Here is a 20,371-nt window from a genome sequence, read left to right as displayed (position 1 = left end):
ATTTGACCAATTAGCGCTTTCACACTGTAAGGAGCACCTTGAGACTAGCAAATATCATGCATTATTTAAATATAATAAAACATTATCTTAAGTATGGGTACATTTGAAAAAGAAAGAGAAAAGTCGAAAAAGATGCAATATATATCAGATCTAGTCAAAGCAGTCGTCATTGCACATTGTCTAATGCTTTCTCACTGGCGGCATCTGTTCACTTTTTGGGAAATATTATTTTATTTTCCACGTGAGTTAAAACGCTTATTTACTATAACATTGTAAGATAAAAAAAAAATGTAGCTTGCACATCTATACAATTTTCAAAAGTTTCACATAATATATCAGATCTAGTCAAAGCAGTTGTAATTTCATATTATTGGACGCTTTCTCATGGTGACACAGTTTACTTTATGAAAGAGATTATTTTATTTTCACTGTCTGTAAAAATGCTTATTTACAAACAATATAGTTTAACAATAAATTTAGAACACACAAATGAAATAAAACTAGAATTCATCGATTATTGACAAAAAATTATTGACAAAAAATATTTTATTAATATGTATCAATGAATTCCACTGTAAGTTATTACAAGAATATGATTCTTTTTTCTGATTCTATCTTGTATTTCTTTTTATGCGAAAATTTTCTACTAAGCACTATAGTTTATTAGGAAATAAATCTGCTAGCATAAAATACGACCACAAATAAAAATCATCTCGTGCTAATATACTAAGCTGGAGTGAGACAGTACAGTGTGATTAAGGTCAGAATGATTCATGATTCTGCTCGTAATTCAGACACAAAATATATGTCGTTTAACGACCTTCATCGATTATTTATAAACGTATAATTTATTGATGAATAACGTTCACTTTTTTACCATCGTAAAGACGACACAGGATTTGTTTTCATGAATTTTTTTCAAAAGTCATTGTGATTTTAATGAATTAATTAGTGAATTTAATGAATTATTTTGAAATAAAGGGTAATATTTTAATTTTTAAAATTTTATTGATTAATATATACGCCCAATGTGCATTTTTAAGGACATAATACAAAGAAAATTATTAAAAAGGAAAACAGAAAGACACACTGGTATATTGTAGACTTGGTGGGAGTGGAAGCGGGAGAGAGGTGTTTATAATTTGATTCAGTGATCGTTTGAAAGAAGACAACTTGTGTTATCAAAGAAATCAAAACTGGTATGTTTAGTGTTTGTTGGCAGACTTTCTTCAGAAGAATTCTGGGCATAGAGAAATGAAAACCATAGTTAGTTCTATGGTTATCGGTATGAAAGAGTTAGTGTTGTCTGAGGTTTCTATTTGGAATATTTAATTTTATTGAGATCAGTAGTTCGGGCACATCAAAAAGTGAGTTGAGAATTTTAAAAAGGACTAGAAGGTCTGATTTTTTTCCACTGTCTTAAAGAGAAGATAAATTTAAGCTAGTTGCTAACTCATTATACGTATATTGGTCTCTGGATAAGGCCCAACCTCTAGCCTATCTTTTTCAAAAATCGATGTGAAACTAATTCAACATTCTTTATGTGAAAATCATAATATACCAGATAACAGAAGAATAGTCTAGGTGCGGGCAAACTAGGGAACCGAAGAGAGTTTTAAGGGTATTGATATTTTTGAAGTCAGTTGTGCTTCTGTTAATAAATCCAAGTTTTAAGGATTTATTGATAACATATTCAATATGAATTATAAAAGAAAGTTAAGTGTCAAGTATAATACCATAATCTCGTATACTAGACACAGCTGATAATATTTCATCATTCAGTGAGTAGTCGTATATGATTGGGTTTTCCAGACGTGAATGCAGAAACGAATGCTGATTCAAACAATAAAACAGTTTTTTATATCACAAGCTTATTTTGAATCTTAAAAGAAAACGTGATCTCACTCTTCTTTATACAAAAATATTCCAGCATTTTCTCCCTGAATTATGTCACCATACCAATGATTTTTATGCAGACTATAGATATTTACCACCACCGTGTTTCTGTAGTTTTGTTTTTTTTTTTTATAAATTGTTTCTTATGGGAGCTAAGATCACCAACCCAAAAATGAAAAAGGCCCAGTTTTATCTGCCGCCTTCGGACGTACGGTATGCAAATATGATGAATAATTTAAAAAAACGGAAAAAGAACAACACAGAAAATTTTGTTTGAATATTTTTTCATAAAAAAAATAACCAAATCGGTTCGGTTTTGGAGTGCAAAAAACAGCCAGCCAAGGTTAAATAAGTATGTGCAGTTGAATTTTTTGCATAGTACAGGGAGGCATTTGCGAGAGAGTGATAGAAAAACAATGTTTAATTACCTATTGATTGAAATTGTCTAACTTCGCTTTTCTCCTTAAGCTCAACCATTCAGATGCTTTTTAAGCTTCTTGCTATTTTTTCCAACAATGTTTTGAGTATGTCCAAATGCTTGCAGACTTAAACCAGCTATTGACAGGTCATAAGCCTTGTAGATGTCTAGACTTCTGTATTACCTTCTCTAAAATGTTCATCATGTCTGTTGTTATATGTTCATATGATAAAGGTTGCTCTTGTACGTCGCAAAAGTCAACCGATGAAAAAGTTGAGGGAAAGAAAATGTTTAAACGTAGGTAGAATGGTGAATGTTACACAGTGTGTAAAGTGGTCACTTAAACTAGCCAATGACAGGTCATTAGCATTGTAAGTGCCTATACTCCCATATTCTCTTCTCAAAAATATTCCCCTCTCTGTTGCAATGAAATTAGATTTTTTTTTCTCTTTTAAATCTAGTTATTCATTCATAATTAATATTAAAAATAATTTGACCTCACTGGGGTTACCCGTGCCGAGGACACTTAACACGAGGATTCTTTTTTGAAATGTTTTACATTCGAGAATAAACAAAGAAGACTTACTTAATAATCAGAGATAATTAACAAAATATTCACAGTTTTAAATAATATGTTTTACTTATTAAGTGATACGCAATTAGGATAATTAACAAGATAATTATTTTTCACAGAATTCACAATGGTATGTCACATATGAGATCGGAGGTCGTGGGCGTGGAAAACAGAACGATCTCTTTCATGTTCTCCATTTATAGTGTTTTGACATCCTTTTGTTGTTGGTATTCCATATTATGTGATGTTCAGGCACGGCGCAAATCCTTAAAAAACATTAAATAAGTATAACTTTCAGAACTGATAGTGGTTTCCAATGGTGGTTTGTGCAAGTTAAGTTTTCTTAATACTATTATTTGTTTATTAGTGGTCACTATGGACACTTCTCTTGTTACCATATGTTTGAACTCACCGCGCCCGCGCCGCGCTGCATAACGCTCGCTATTATGTCTAAGCACTCGATTTTACATAGCTCAGCCTGTCCTAAGAAAGATTTTTTTGTATTTAATTATGAAAAGCATTATTAAGAAAAATAAAAATACGTAATTAAAAAAAACATACAACTGAAAAACCTAATCAAAATATGCTATGTACACTTTCTGTTGTGATGGTAAAAGAAACGGTTTTTTTATTATTTACATGTTATGTAGTATGAATCCTGACGAAGAGACTCAAAATAAGAAAAATGCGAAAATTTGGGAAGAAGTAACATACTAATATTTACCGATTTCTTTTTTTTTCAGAAAAAGCGCCATTAAGGGAAGATGATCCAAAAGGCGTGTTGCCTCTCTCTAGTGACGTCACACTTCCGTATTACGTGACGGTTTCCTTCACTCAGCCATGAAGGTCCACCTGATTCTCACCTATCTCCTCACCCGCTTCACAGTGTGTCAGTTAACACACGGTAAGTGATATTTTACATTCAATTTTAGTTTTGAAGGGTAAGATTTATCATCTTCGTCTTCATCATTTCCAGTGGAACATGGGGCATTGCGTTGATACACGAATTGTAGAGTATCTAGATCATTTTTGTTACATGTAAAGTATGATGATCAGTCTAACGTTTCAGTTTCCGGTCTATAAATAAACGCATAGAAAGAGGTATTGTGGCCTCTTTAGATCCGCATATTGCGAAAGCAAAATTTTTAGCACTAATAAACGGTTGATTTCTTTCTGTTTTTTTTCGACCGTGTCACTAGAAGTTAAACATCTGCTATTTATCAAACTTTCTAAGAGCAACTTTTGTTTTTACGCCCCGATGTCCATAAAATCGAACCTTTAAAAAAAAGAGTTATCTATCTTTCTATTCTATTGAAAAAAACGCAACATCTGAGTGGGAATAGGACAAAACAGTTACATCGGTCTCTTTGTTTCTCAGCGAATTTAGATTCCGTGTCAGTAAAGCTATGGTTTCCTAAGACAGCGGTACCGTCACAAAGCGGCCGTCACGGGACGGCGGATGACGTCATTAAAACGTTGACTATGTAAATCAATGGCGCTGGTTTCCTAGAGAGCGTTGACCGTGAACGTAACGTCGAGGCAACGGTGCCGCCATTTGCAGGACGGCCGTCACAGCGGTGCGAACTGCTTTCGAACGGTTTTTGTCGCGATGCGGTGACCGTTTAGCTGTCAAAATGAGTGCAAACGTGGTGCGGAATGTTGAAAATGACGAAATATTGATTAATTTTGTAAAAATCATGACGATTTATGTAATGGAAGGGCAAAGACTATTAAAAAGTCGAGTTGAAACAAAGTTCGTGAAGAAATATCGGGACAACGCTTGAAATATCAGGTATGTACTAAAATGTAAATAACAATAGAATCATATAAAAATAACAGAGCAAATGTTTATAAGCTACAAGAAAAAAGCTAAGCATCTATCATAATGTTATTTTTCTAATTCAAAACATTTATTATAACATTGTTTATTCCAAGGAATCCTAACCTATTTATTGTGTCTGCAGATAATTGGTTGAATTCTATATTAAAATTTCGTAAGGTATCCTAAGTAAAATGCTCTTATTGGATTCAATTATCCTTTTATTTTTTTTATTTACAAGGGTGTAAAATGTGACGCATTTTGTCTTGTAAGGGCATTATCAAACTTTTTATTAGGTTACCTTACCAAATCCTAACCTATTTTGAAGTTGACATTTTATGAAATAACACACAACATTTCAGATTAAAAGTCACATGGGTGTGATTTAAAATAAGGAGTTCTCCATGAATATTAAAGAGCCAAGAAAAATGCCTGGAACATAATCTTAACAGAGTAAGTTTGATGAATTTTAAATAAAATATGCCCTTTGAACATGAAATGAATACAACAAATTTGTCGATGGATACAAATAAGTATACCAATGTAATTCTTGTATGAACATTACTATAATATTTTTTCTGCATTAATTATTACATTTATTTATTCTAAAAAGCTACAAACACCAAAGAGTAGTCACCAATATAAACAATTTTTGTTACAACTGAGAGGGAAAACATTTTTGAGAAGGGAATACTGAATTTGCGTCGTAGGTGAATTGGTTCAGGCGAATAAATCTCACCCAAATGATAAAAGTTTCAGCTTTTTGACTTCACAAAAGAAAACAGATGGAAGAGTTGAGGAAATGTGATGTTAAAACATAGGCAGAATGGAGAATGTTACAATGTGTAAAATGCCTACTTAAACCAGCCTATGACAGAGCATAAGCCCTGTAAGTGCCTAGACTTCCATATTCCCTTCTCGAAAATGTTTTCCCTCTCTGTTGCAACAAATTTAGAACTAGATAACTCCCTAGGGAGGAAATCCAGCCTGTCTGCAAACATTGGACATACTCAAAACATTGTTTTAATGAGTAAACTTATGGCACAGAAAAACGATTAAATGTAGACATACTTGGGACTTATTAATACATTTGTTCCAGGATTCTTATCACCGAATTCAATTAAATAATATGGTATGTAAATGAGCTCCCATTTATATTTGAGACAATTTCAAACTAGTTTTATAGCAACTCCATAAACACCAGTAATAAGTTCTTATTTAGATACATAAGGTAGGTTGCAATAACTTTCCTGTATATTCATTGTGAATTTTATTTTCAGAATAAGTACATACTACAAAATTATTTTCACCCAAGTGCAGATCAAGATACGAGTAGTGAGAGGGTAGATACTCTCCCGATAGTACTACTAGATTTGCTGTGCGAGTCGAACTCAAATGTTTGCCAGCAGAAATAACTAGGCTCCCGAGCGATTTCTTCACTGCCTCAACATGCAAGGACAAGGGGACATTCGTCAACGACCTACGACTCAGACTCGCAGACATCAGACAAACACCAGGCATCCACCACAGTCCAAAGAAAACTTTTATCCACAAAGAACTTCTCAACACGAGCCACGTATTTATATTTACTGACTGCCACAGAAGACCATTCCAGAACGCCATACAATGTAGAACAGACGGGAGACAAGACTTTCTGAAATCTACCTTCACTATTGTGATGGAAAAATCCAATGACACCATACCCACAGCAGTACTTACTTCGGACTCACCAGATCCACCTCCAGGAAGGCAGACACTCCCCTGAAATGAACACTTCCCAGAATAATACTGATCATAAAAACAAAAATGTACTAATAAATATGAGCAAACTATTTTTACCTGGATGCAAATTATGTTTTAAATACCTCTTATGAATGTACACATTATTGTAATTCCATTTTGTATTATAATTTTATACGTATTCTTCTCCGTTTTTTAGATCATGAGAAATGTAGTTTATACTCACATAATATATTTTCTATTACATAATATTTATGTAAATTTAGGATTATAATGAAAAATCCTCAAGTATGCTATACTAAAATGATTTCGTGTTTAGCATTAGGTCTTATACTCATATATATACATATAACTCATAAAATATTAGTTCTTTATACAAATATGAACTAAACTTTTCTTCAATAAATTTAAGTTAATTTAAAAAAACATCTTAAAAAAATAATAACATATTATGGTAAAAAAAGCAATATATTATTTTTAAATGCTATTCTAAAAGTAATTCAAATAAGTTTAAAAATATAAAACCAGCAGTGAAAAAAGAAAGAATAAAAGTCTTTCAAGTGAAATGTAAAAGAGCATCAGAAATTCAAATATATTAAAAAAATATTTTGTACTTTCTCCAGCCTGTCAATATAAGTAATGTATTGTGGATTCCAAATTATGGATGTAAATTCTAGGTGAGTACTTACATAGCTATAATAGAGTAATAATGAATTGATTACAATGTCCGCTTTGTAATGACAAATGTATTATTTATGTTTGTTGTTACTATGTAAAATACTATATTATATTTTGACAGACTAATAAAATGAATTTAATTATGATTCAAAGAGGTTGGATATATACTTGTATGATAGGGAGCAGATGATATTCCTAAAGAGTTAAAAGTTATACAATACTGTGTTGTGGGGTACATAAATTATTAGTTAAACGCTGAAGACATTTTGGTTTCGAACTTACAGTTTGTAGTTATGTATATTATTACATATGGAAGTTATAAGTATATATTATGGTGTCTGTAAGAAGTAAGTGTATAATAATTGTAATTTTTCAGAAGAAATCTGTACAGTTTATATATAGTAAGCAATATTAAGTTCTGATGTTCCAGTATAAATTGTTACTACAATTATTACAAGTTTATATATGTATATTAAAGAAAACGTAAAGTAAAGTGAATTCTGGTTCTTTTGTTTTCCAAAGAGATATTTAAAGAAGAAAAGTTTGGTTCATATTTGTATAAAAGTACAAATATTATATGAGTTACATATAATATATGCGTATAAGACCTAATGCTAAGTAATCTCACGAAATGTAAGAAAGCATCAGAAATTCAAATGTTTTAAAAAATATGTTGTACTTTCTCCAGCCTGTCAATATAAGCAATGTTTTGTGGTTTGTAAGTTATGAATGCAAATTCTAGGTGAGTACTTACATAGCTATAATAGAGTAATAATGAATTAATAACAATGTCTGCTTTGTAATGACAAATGTATTCTTTATATTTGTTGTTACTATGTAAAATACTATATTATATTTTGACAGACTAATAAAATGAATTTAATTATGATTCAAAGAGGTTGGACATATACTTGTATGATATGGAGCAGATGATATTCCTAAAGAATTAAAAGTTATACAATACTGTGTTGTGAGGTACATAAATTATTAGTTAAACGCTGAAGACATTTTGGTTTCGAACTTACAGTTTGTAGTTTATTTATTTATTTTATTTTATTAAATATTTGGGTAAATCATAAGAACGCAAATATTTCTTTTTTAAAAAAAATAAAAAATAAGTATTAAAAACAACAATTTTTTAACATAAAAAGACCAATTAAGTTTTCATAAATTAAAAAGATATAAACATAATGTGACAAAAAAATAAAAAGTTGATAAGAATTTTAAGTGAGAAAAGAATAATTAGTTATGTATATTATTACATATGAAAGTTATAAGTATATATTATGGTGTCTGTAAGAAGTAAGTGTATAATGATTGTAATTTTTCAGAAGAAATCTGTAGAGTTTATATATAGTAAGCAATATTAAGTTCTGATGTTCCAGTATAAATTATTACTATAATATTTACAAGTTCATAAATGAATATTAAAGAAAACATAAAGTAAAGTGAATTCTGGTTCTTTTGTTTTACAAAGAGATATTTAAAAAAGAAAAGTTTAGTTCATATTTGTATAAAAGTACAAATATTATATGAGTTACATATATATGGGTATAAGACCTAATGCTAAACAAGAAATCGTTTTAGTATCGTTATCGTTTGAGAATTTTTCATTATGATCTTAAATTTACATAAATATTATGCAATAGAGAATATATTATGTGAGTATAAACTCCATTTCTCATGATTTACAAAAAGGAGAAGAATACATAAAAAATTATAATACAAAATGGAATAACAATAATGTGTATATTCAAAAGAGGTATTAAAAACATAATTTACATAAAATTTTGCATACTATAAAACTATGTAATAGTACTCAATGTTTCCTAAATAAAAGAAAAAAATATTTCTTTCTCTTATTTCTGTTTACAGGATATCATGATTTGTTCACCAAAACACTAGAAATTGGCCTTGTGAAGAAATAGAACGCACCAAGATCAGTTACAAATAAAAATGTAGTTATTGCATATATTATTTTTATTTAATCAAAAACGTACACCTTTTATTTTATAAATTATTATGTAATGTATTTTTTAAAATTATTTGAGTATGATCTTCTTCTTCTCTGGTCTCAATCCTGGGATTGGCTGGCAGCAATTCCTTTCATTCTTCTCCTCCATTCCTCCCTGTCTTGTGCGGCTCATTTAAAGTCAACATATGATGAGCAGCGCACGTCCTCTAATAGGTCCTCCAGGTACTCTTGGCGTGGGCATCCCCTAGAATTTGTTCCCTCGGTCATCCCCTCCATTGCACATGCAGGCCTTCTTGACGTATTACATGACCGATCCATCTCGCTCGCCTTTCGGACAAGGTCCTGAGCAGGTGCCTTCCACCTTCGATTCTTTGGAGAACCTCCTCATTTGTAATGTGGTCTCTCCAGGAAATTCCTAGTAGTCTTCTATAGGACCACATCTCAAAAGCCTCTAGTCTCTGTTTATCTCTTTCGGATACGCACCATGTCTCGCAGCCATACATCAAGATACTCCATAAATAGGTCTTGATTAGGAGTATTCTTAGTTTTAGGTCTATATTATTTGATTCTTTTATTTTGGACCTTTTATTAAATGCAAGTCTAGCTTGATGTATACGGCTGTCGACCTCGCTCTTAGACCAACCGTCCCACGTTATTTTGCTCCCGAGGTAGAGAAACTCCTTGGTGTTCTTTAGTGGTATTCCCGACATCACTACTCTCATCTGGTGTTGCATTCGGCCTACAGTCAGTAGCTTTGTTTTGTCTTTATTTATCTTCATACTGTAGTTATTTTGAAGAATGCTTTCCATAGTTGTAAGGGCTCTTGCAGTTCTTCTTCACTTTCAGCAACCATAGCAATATCGTCAGCAAACCTTATCATATCCCATTTAGTATGATATTAATAATAATAATTACAGGATTAAATAAACTAAAATTAGTTATTATATAGATGTGATTATAAGTAATTATGATATTTTACAAATTGCAAATATTTATCTATAAATCCAACATACTCAAGGAATACTATTTAAAAGTTTAACATATAACATCAAATCAGAGAGACTAAACATATATTATATAAACTATAAATCATATATTTGTTTTTACATTATAAATTTAAGATGTTTCTATCCACTTGTATCAAACACACACTCACCCTTTCCACAAACCCACCCTCACACTCATATACACTAACTCTCATATTCACATACCTACCAAAACCTCACTCCACTCCAGCAATATTACAGCACATTTAAATCAAAGCTTTCTCTCACTCTCTAAGACTTGCAAATAAATAATACAATAATAAGCTCCACTCGTTTGACGATAACAGCCGAACCTCGCTTCTAAGTTATCGTTTTGAAATTTACTCAAGAGTAAATATTCTACTTTATGCATGGAAAATATATATAGGATCAACATTGAAAACGCATCCAATGTAGTAATGGGGGATTTAAATTTTTGTACACCTAGAGACTAACTCTCAGGTATTGAGAGTCTCCAAGTTTTTAACCAAAGGGACATGTTTCTTAGAAAATTTTTATGATCTACACTATCTTCTCTAATGGGTTCCTTGTGAAGATTGTTGAATCTCTGAAATTCAAATACACTTTACCCATTTACAATCTTCCACCATCTACAAAATATACTTTTAAAATCTAGAGTACTCTCGGGTTCTACAAACAGTTCTGGATTTTTAGGCGCTACGCACTTTAAACCCACCAATTGTTTTCTCATTAAAAACTTTTAACTCTAGGGATACATTTTGTTTTAGAATGTTGCTTGGATATAGGACTTTGTATGATATCATGTGCCCAAATTTGATCAAGGTTTTTTTTTCAAGATCATTAATGAATTTCGAATGTTGAAATTGAGCGTCTAATATTATACTGAAATCATTTAAATGAGGATTATTTTGAATTGATCCAATTATTGCAAACACACTTAATTAAATGTAAGTACAGGATCAAATTTGAAAAATAAAGTTCTACTATTATCTAAAGGGTGAGGTAAACTAGGGAGTAATATTTTATCTGTTTGAAACAATTCAAATGCCTTTTTTGTTAATAGCATTATTATCGGATATCAAAGATATTGTGTAGTAGGCCTTGTATACAAACTCCTGACGTCACTGCAACCTGTGAAGATCTATTGTGATGGATTAAATTAATTAAAAACAACTACTGCACAACATCATTATACTTACAGAGGAATATTTTTCTTTAATGAAATGAACAAAGATAATAAAAAGTAGTCAGGAATACAATATATTTTAGAAAGAAGTAAAAAATTACATCTATAATTCTTCTTTATGTAACACTGATTGAAAACATCGTTAATATCTTTTTTGTAATTTATTTATGTTATTCTAAAATAATCTATTATAAGACGTCACTCCCCATTATGTACACAAGAATTGTTTATTTCTTTTACGTAATGGGAAACGTTAATGTAAATATATGTAATTGAAAAATGTAAAAAATTGTATTTAATATTGTATAAAAAATCTATTGCACCTATAACTTTAAGAAATCCTCTCATACAAAATAAGCCGGATATAACTAGATTTGTTCTGGACACTGGCTTCATTATAATATAGTCCGGTGTTTTTCATGCCAATTGATGTTGATGTTGAAATAGTTTGGTGACTAAATTCGTGTATATCAGCAGAGTCGTCTTGAATCTGGAAGATTTATTTAAAGTTAATATCTATAGGCATTAAACATTTACGTATTTAAAATTGTCAAATGAATTGACAGAAACGATACTTTCATATTGCCAAAATTATTATTCATTACATACCTCATTACTACCCCAGTACCGAATAGCAAATAGGCCCTGGAGTTCTACTGGTATTTTCTCATCTCGTTTGTGTCCTTCCAAATCGAGTTTTACTAGAGTAATTATGCGCCTCATATTTTCCTTCGAAAAACAGTATTTCTCCTTGAATTCACTGTCTTAAAAATCTTAAAAAGAGTTGACTCTTTTTTTAATACAATTTTCGTGCACGAGAAGGTCGCATGCCTTCGAAAATGTTTAAAATTAAATAAAACTGTGACAAACTATTCATAAATAACGACAAATATGACAGATCGCATTCTAGGGCATATTTTTGACAGATAAGCTGCCGTGGCCGCCAGATATGACAACGTTTTCCTAGGAAACCACTCTGTAGTCACCGTTTCGGCGGCCGTTCACCGCATCACCGTTCGTACGGCCGTTAAGATATCGGCACCGTTTTCCTAGGAAACCCAAGCTTAAGGAAGCGACGCAATGAGTGCTGTGTTTACATTGATGTATGAAGGACGCAACGCAGACAAATACGTAGTGATTGAAAGCCGGTTGAGTCGATTTTATTCCTATGCAAATGGCATATTTACTTTATTTTTTAAATTATTAAAACGATCAATTTCGCATTGTGATTGTTTTGTTCCAACTTATCCATAATCTTAGTGACTTATTTAAGCTAATGTCATTATATTATATAGATTATTGATAATCTTAGTGACTTATTTACGTTTATGTCATTTCGTGAATAAACAAAAACACGTGTTTGGTGACCTGATCAGATTTAATAAAAAATATGTAATTATATTATTTATTGCAGGAGCCATCTTCTAGTATGTGTTTGAGTAAAAAAAATTATTTTTCACAAACTCAGTAATTACAGCGCACGAATAATAAAATATGCAATTGTAATACACAGACATCCTAATAACATAAACAAAGACGAAGGGCTTAAAAGAAACTTAACATGGTTCCTAGAACTACATACTACAAAAACAAATAGAAATGTCCCCACTGCCAACTGCGACACGGTAAAAATTTAAACACATACTTTTTTTCCACAAAACAATCAATTTACCGTAAAGATGCCACCTGGAATGGTAACCGAAACGTCGGAAAAATCCAACAAACGCGGTATCACCCAAAAAAGAAACATATTGATAACAGTGACCGTGAAAACCTTCGCACCTATCAAAGGGCCTTTTTTTTTTATTCAATCCAATAATGAACCATCAATAAATGTCTTAAGTTTAAACTTAAAATAATTTATTTATATTAAATTTTTTTTTCATAGATTCACAGTTAAAAGCCTTCGGTATAATTTTGAATCCAAAATTTGGTGCTTATTTTGAAAAATACAAAATAATCGACGAAAGAATACGAAGGTGTCACAATTTACATTCTTCTTTTGCAATTTCCCAAGAAGTAAATGTTTTGAGTTGAGTCGTTTTCATCCTAAAGGTACGATATGTAGATTAGTTAATTTGTTACATAACTTGAAATTCTTTGAGATACATCTTCCGGCTTTTCGTAGATCTCTTCACCATTAACACATTGTGGGATGAAGACGGCATTAGCATGGGTTAGCTCGAAGTTTTATATGTTGATCGTGTTGTTGACGATATACTGAATACTATTATTTTATTGCCCTTGTTTGCTTTTGCCACATACGTATTATTTTATTTTTATTTTTATTTATTAAGGAAAAACAACAGTTGTTATATAAGAATACAAAATATAAAAAAATAGTACAAACATCCAGTTAAAGTTTTTCACAAATACAAGGAGAGAACATGTTATACAGCAAACAGAAAAATAATATATTGAGTTTGTCCAAATTTTTGTAGACAAGGACTGGATTCAACTCCCTGGGGAGCTGTTTATATAAACATATAAGTTATGTGTGGGCTTAAGACCTGTCAATAGTGGTTTAAGTGGTCACTTTATACACTGTGTAAGATTCATATAATTCAAATAATTCAATTAGATGAATCTCACCTGCATAAATAAAGGTTTCAGCTCTTTAACTTCACAAACATCAACAGATGAAAGAATTGAAGGAATATAGATGTTCAAATATGGGCAGAATGGTAAATGTTACACAGTGTGTAAAGTGGCTGCTTAAACCAGCCATTGACAGGTCATAAGCTCTGTAGATGCCGGGACTTCTATATTACCTTCACTCAAATGTTCTTCATCTCTGTTGTAATATGTTAAGAAAAATAATAAATTATATAAGACATGAGAAAAAAAAGAGCTCGTAAGAAGATTAAGGGATGAGGAAATAGATGGAGGAGTAGAGGAGAGGGATTTTCATAATATAGTTGACCAATTCGAAATTTTGATAAACATAATTAAAGAAACATAAACTTATTACACACGGACACATGTTTCATTTTACAGTGTTTCAAAAAGTTTTTTTTTGATGTCACAGAATTTTGTATTAAAAATATCTAAATGGGGACAAAGTTAATTAAATTTGGAGTAGCTATGATAAATAAACGAGTTTTGAACATAATTTTTTTTGGACAATAAATTATAAAAAAAATGAACTTGGCGTGTTGACTTTACGGGACAATTGATTGAAATACGCTTTAAAAGATATGGACTATCGATAAAATTGTTTAAAATTTTGAAGAGGAAAGACAGATCCGAAATGATTCTACGTTTAGTAAGGGAAGTTAAACTATGAAAGGAAGAAGAGTCTTCATACGAGTCAAAATATGTAAGAGATTTAAGATCCAGAAGTTCAAGGAATCTATTCTAAATTTTATATAGTTGTGATATAAAAATTGTATATCGAGGATTCCAAACAACAGATGCAAACTCAAGATGGCTGCTAACGTATGCATTATAAAAGATTTTGAAGGATGCGGTTATTTTAAATGGTTAAGTGGTGCGTATAATAAAGCTCAGATTTCTGTTAGCCTTATTTATGGACGCCTGAATGTGGGAATCAAATAAGAGTTTTTCATCCATAATCACACCTAAATCTCTAAGCTCGTTTTTCCGGAGAAGAAAATTACCCTTAATTTCATAGTTGAAAATAATTATATATAATACTTTTATGTTCAGTTTATGGTATATATGTTTTTTCATATAACTGTTGTAATTGGTTAAGGCTGTCTATATAATAATTAAGTAAATACAAGATTCGCGGTATTAGGAGTTTACATTTACTGCTTTCAATGTCCCTACCACCGTCAGTTCACTTGAGTATTTAATCAACCTGTATTTTCCCCTTTTTATGGTAATACAAGATGTTAGTTCCATAGCTTGTTAGTCGATTGGGAGAAACAGGTTCATGATCCTTCCATCGGCCATTCTATAACAGTTTACAAAGAGCAACATTTTCAAGGTATTTTGCAGTTTTCAATATAGCACATTTTACGTCCAATTTGCCAGAAATGGAACCGAATAACTTGAACATGGTAGGCGATGCACTAACCACTACACTGCGAAGCAGATTTGTGTACATAAGAAAGTATTTTTACTGAAATTTACCATTAAGTCGCAAACACCAATATTTATTCAGGGTTCTGGTTCTATTTCATAAACAGAACGGTACTTATTATTAATATTTAAAGCTTTAACTTTGTGGTGAAACATTTTAATAAATGTTTTTAAATATTTGTATTTAACCACTTACTGACTTTTCTATGTCTACCGGTTTTGAGACGTACCCGTCTCTTCGTCAGGAGTTAACATCTTACATACAAATAATAAAGGGTTAAAAGTAAATAAAATGGAAATATTTTACATAAGGAAAGCTTTAAAAAATAATGTTCCTTTGATCAATAATCAAACAAACTTCCAATATAGTCCTTTATACGATGTTGCACTGTAATGATCACCCTATTAAACCCATTAAGCTTACCTCCTCCCTCCATCTCCTCTACTTTTTTCATAAATTCTCAAACAAAATAATATTTTCATAATTTAATCAGTGCATGTTTGTCCTTATCAGTGCATGTGCTTATTAAAATGCATGTTGCGTTGGTTTTATACGAGTATTTTTGTGCAACAACTATGGCGAAGGTGTAAAGTGGGTTTTGCATGTTGGTTTAATGGGTGTCCTGACGAAGAGACGGGTACGTCTTGAAACCGAAAGACATAGAAAGGTCGGTAAGTGGTTATATACAAATATTTTAAAACATTTATTAAAACAGTACTTGTTTCGGATTCATGCATATTTCGATTCAAGTGTCAAACCATCCTATGCAAAACATCCCGTGGCCTATGTCTTGATTGCCACAGTGCCTGACGTCACATCCTTTCCTGGCGGCGAGTCAAGAAAGCAACAGTACACCTTGTAACACTTTGCAATTAACAACACGAAAATCCATATTTTAACATCGATCTATAACCATCCAATTCATGCAATTGCCGTTCGTAAAATCGCTCGATTGCTATCCTGGAACTAGTGCCAAAGGGAGAAAACCGTAAGTCCTTTCATTTTATTGATAGATTGACACTTTAAACATATTATAACGTATATCGCCAAATCAGACGTTTCCCAATTTTTTCGATCACGTATCGGGAAAAAGCAAGCCTTGTTTTACAGTCCCAAGGCATTTCGATGCCTTGGGACTGTAAAACAAAAATGAAACAGTATCCTTCATCTGCTTGGACATAGAAAAATTCACAAATCACCTTATATTTACTTAACAAAAGCGTACATACGACATACGAGGGCTTCAAATTTGTTCGTGCAATTTACATAAATTACAAATTAAATGAAGAACATTTTTCTAAAGGAAATATGGAAGTCTACTCATTTTCAGAGTTTCCGATCACTTAATGGTGGTTTTAATTAAAAAATTAATACACTGTTTAACATTAAAAATTCGTTATTAATTTGAAAATCCGCATTCGTTAAATATTCTATTAGTTGATTTTTTGAAGAAAGAGCTGAAACTATAATTGTTAATTGTGGGAATGTAGTGAAATTTTCACCTTCAGAATTTGTTTTTCATCTCTGTTGCAATAAAAGCGACCTTCGTGGATGACTAAGACGCCCGACTTACGCACGAAAAGCTCCAAAATCGATTCCCAGTAAGAAAAAAATACTATTTTTAAATCTTGATGTTCTGTAGTGCAATTAAACACTGTAGTTTGGGGTGAAAAAAAAATTCTAACCAGAAAATCATAAAGTTGAAATCTAACTTAAGTGTAAAGACATTTGTACTTGGGCTTTGTAAATCCGCAGTATGTTATGTGACAATTTAAACCATCAAATACCGATAATTAAGCCTTATAAATGCATAGTCTTCAAAATTGTCCTTTCAAAAGGGTTCTCTGTTGTAGTATCTATCAAAATTAATGATAATTATCGTTTTCCAATGGAAAATAAAGGGCCATGTAATTGCCCATAATTCCCCTTCTACTTGTCAGGAAAACACATAATTGATTTCCTAAAATTAATTCAACCCCGCCATAAAATCTGGTTTACAATTCTATGAACAAAAGCTCTTTTAATATTTTGCGGGTTTCCGACCAAAATCAGAGTAAAACTTTTGATTCAAACTCCTACATGCTAATTCAATACAGTCCTTAATTAAACGCTTCCATTAATGAGGATTAGCATATTTTGAAATCTATACGTAATTTAGATAGAATAAAATAGATGGCCAGATATCGTAATTTGTAATCCTATTCACAATTTCCAATTGAATGAATAATGGTTTTTAAATTGTACCGTCCACTGGCTTCGCTCGAAGTATCTGTATTCACGGCATTTTAGAATTCCCCTAAAGTCATAATAAATTTATTAGATTGCAAAGTATAAAAAGAAGTTTGAATTCCTTTATGTAAATTAGCGATGAAAATTTTCATTAATAAAAAATAGTATTATCGATTTTCTACAGATCTGAGATTAAAGTAAAGTAATAGGTAAAATAGGACAAGGTATATTGTGAAAATCATTAATGGCATATAGTAAAGTGCAAAAATGTTTTACAAATATGTACGGTAAGAAAAACAAAAGAAATATTTCTATTTGTAATACGTGAATACAGATAATTAACCTGTATATAGGAGAAAACACTAAAAAATGTCTTAGCGGTATGCACAATAATTAAAAGTCTTACAAAAATAGAAACTTTTTTAAAAAATATTAACAAATATATAAAAATGAAGAATATCGTAAAGTCAAAAAAATGAAAAAAAATGTTTGCTTGTTGTGTCATTTACCTAAATAAGATCAATTTTCATTGATTTTGCCGAGCGCGATTTCCGTAAAATTGTATAAAGTGAAACAATTTTTAAATTTTTTGAGTAATTAATCAATTAATTAATTTAATTCACATAAAGGCCCCGAGGGTTTTTACAAATATGGTACATTGATAAATTATATAAAGTTAGAAATAAAATATAGCATTTGGTACATTCAAATAATATACTTACATAAATAATACATGTTTTATTTTTTAAACGTTTTAACTGTAACTTTCCAAAAAAAAGCTTTAAAAAGAAGGTAGTATAGAAGTCTAGGCATCTACAGAGCTTATGACCTGTCAATGGCTGGTATGAGTGGCCACTTTACACACTGTGTAACGTTTACCATTCTGCTCATATTCGAACATTTTTATTCCTTAGGTTATTTTATCTGTTGATGTTTGTGAAGTTAAAGAGCTAAAACCTTTATTTATGCGGGTGAGATTCATCTAATTGAATTATTTCACCTACATACTAGGCAACGCCTGAAAAATTTATTTTTTGAACTTCAATTTCTATACTTCTTCATGGACCAGGTGGATTTATCAACAATATTTGAAGTTTGTCCAAATTTTTGTAGACAAGGATTGGATTCAAATCCCTGGGGAGCTGTTTCTATTAACACATTACAACAAAGATGAAAAACATTTAAGAGAAGGTAATATAGAAGTCTAGGCATCTAGAGGGCTTATGACCTGTCAATAGTGGTTTAAGTGGCCACTTTATACACTGTGTAACATTCATATAATTCAAATAATTCAATTAGATGAATCTCACCTGCATTAATAAAGGTTTCAGCTATTTAACTTTACAAACATCAACAGATGAAAGAATTGAAGGAATATAGATGTTCAAATATGGGCAGAATGGTGATAGGTTACACAGTGTGTAAAGTGGCCACTTAAACCAGACATTGACAGGTCATAAGCCGTGTAGATGCTGAGACTTCTATATTACCTTCTCTTAAATGTTCTTCATCTCTGTTGTAATATGTTAATAATATTTTTTACTTTCGTATTTTTAAATATGTATGATTCCTCTTTCAATCATCTTGTATCTTAACACCACACAAGGTTTTCGGTATCATGAAGTTTAAGATACGCTAGATTTTATTAAGTACGTGTTCTGTTGTAGTGAGTAAATAAAATAAAAAATGTTCAAAGATTTTTTTTCAAAGTTGACATGCACAATTTAAACATTATGTTATTTTGCTAAAGTATTTAATTCAAATCTGCTTTTAAAGCAAAATAATCTAAAAATTCTGTTAATTATGTAAAAGTTGACACGTGTTTTCAGAAAAATTTACAAAATTTAACCAAAATATGAGCATTATAACATATCAAAAAATTAAAAAGCAAGACGAAAAGTTTGGTTTTAAATTTGGCGGATGAAACATTAAGTGAAAAAAAATGTCCATTTGAAGATCATAAAAAACAAAACTTCATAATTTAAATAAATAAGAGAGATATGTCAACTATTGTATCCTATGCTGACTCGTGAAAAATTTAATTTTAAAAGAAATGCGAATTCCCGTAAAATTGATCACTTTCAAGAGGTTCATATTTTAGTTCTGGAGGGCCCAAGTATTATTTCTAAAGTAAAGGGATCATTTTGTAATAAGCGAGGCCCATTCACAAACGAAATAGATAGATTAATGTCTTACGCATTGTTGCTATATTAAACGTACAAAAGTACAACAAGAAATTTATCAACAGTGTAGAGAGATAAAACAACAAGATTTTAACACAATGTAACAACAAAACTTTACCAATCTTATTAAATCGTACTACAAGTTTTAATTAAATTGTAGTTTCTTAAGTAAAATTATTTGGCTTATACTTATCGCTCAAACAAATACCATTTAACTTAAAACTATTTACATTTCGCAATTATTTACATTTTCTTGGTTTGCAAATGGACCTCTTTTTAAGCTTAAGCGGAAACCCAGTTTACTTTTCTTCATACAAACGTGCTTCCGTATTTTCTTTCTAGGTAATGGCAATAGAGCATGATTTTTGAAATATTTATAGATATTTACCATTTGGGTGATTTTATATTAAATTTATGTGTAATACTTCGTGCTTTGATGCTCAGGACCCCCTGACTGTGTAACCAAATCATTGAAAAGGTCGAGAGTTTCAAATACCTGGGAGTGTATGTTACAGCAAATGGCAGCTATCAAAAATAACTGGGAGTGCGGTTAGGAGTAGCAGGCGCCACATTTAACAGTATGAAGGCTGTCTAGAATTCAGATATTTCAGTGAAAAC

At 31.1% G+C, this 20,371-nt stretch overlaps 2 protein-coding genes and 1 long non-coding RNA gene across 6 annotated transcripts in view; 2 read left to right on the top strand and 1 right to left on the bottom strand.

The window, feature by feature from the left end:
- Nucleotides 1-3,658: 3,658 nt before the first annotated feature.
- The window catches only part of LOC148285007 (zwei Ig domain protein zig-8-like), a 146,959-nt gene continuing 130,246 nt past the window's right edge, over nt 3,659-20,371 (top strand). The window contains exon 1 of the mRNA XM_088231344.1: nt 3,659-3,792. Within this exon, the coding sequence (XP_088087470.1) occupies nt 3,729-3,792 (64 nt within the window). The 5' untranslated portion in view covers nt 3,659-3,728. The remainder of the gene's footprint in view (nt 3,793-20,371) is intronic.
- Nucleotides 4,358-8,974, top strand: LOC148285009 (uncharacterized). 2 transcript variants are annotated; one of them, XR_015823187.1, is made up of 4 exons: nt 4,358-4,680; nt 5,070-5,160; nt 5,807-5,839; nt 5,988-8,974. It is a non-coding gene; the product is annotated as an uncharacterized LOC148285009 (long non-coding RNA). The 2 variants fall into 2 exon arrangements; XR_015823185.1 differs by lacking the exon at nt 5,807-5,839 and having other exon boundaries at nt 4,363-4,680.
- Nucleotides 9,130-12,359, bottom strand: LOC148285008 (uncharacterized). 3 transcript variants are annotated; one of them, XM_088231303.1, is made up of 3 exons: nt 11,903-12,264; nt 11,617-11,783; nt 9,130-9,972 (listed from the first exon to the last, which is right to left on the bottom strand). In XM_088231303.1, exon 3 carries the CDS (start codon nt 9,907-9,909, stop codon nt 9,364-9,366), a length of 546 nt encoding a protein of 181 aa, XP_088087429.1. In that variant the 5' UTR covers nt 9,910-9,972; nt 11,617-11,783; nt 11,903-12,264; the 3' UTR covers nt 9,130-9,363. The 3 variants fall into 2 exon arrangements, with proteins under 3 accessions (XP_088087429.1, XP_088087448.1, XP_088087437.1); XM_088231311.1 differs by lacking the exon at nt 9,130-9,972 and having other exon boundaries at nt 11,369-11,783; nt 11,903-12,359.

Source organism: Micrasema longulum, unplaced genomic scaffold, assembly GCF_059751315.1.
Source record: "Micrasema longulum isolate JH-2025_06_02 unplaced genomic scaffold, ASM5975131v1 h1tg000069l, whole genome shotgun sequence".
Lineage (NCBI taxonomy): Eukaryota > Metazoa > Arthropoda > Insecta > Trichoptera > Brachycentridae > Micrasema > Micrasema longulum.
Note: the sequence above shows the minus strand (reverse complement) of the source record. Positions and strands in the feature narration are given on the sequence as shown.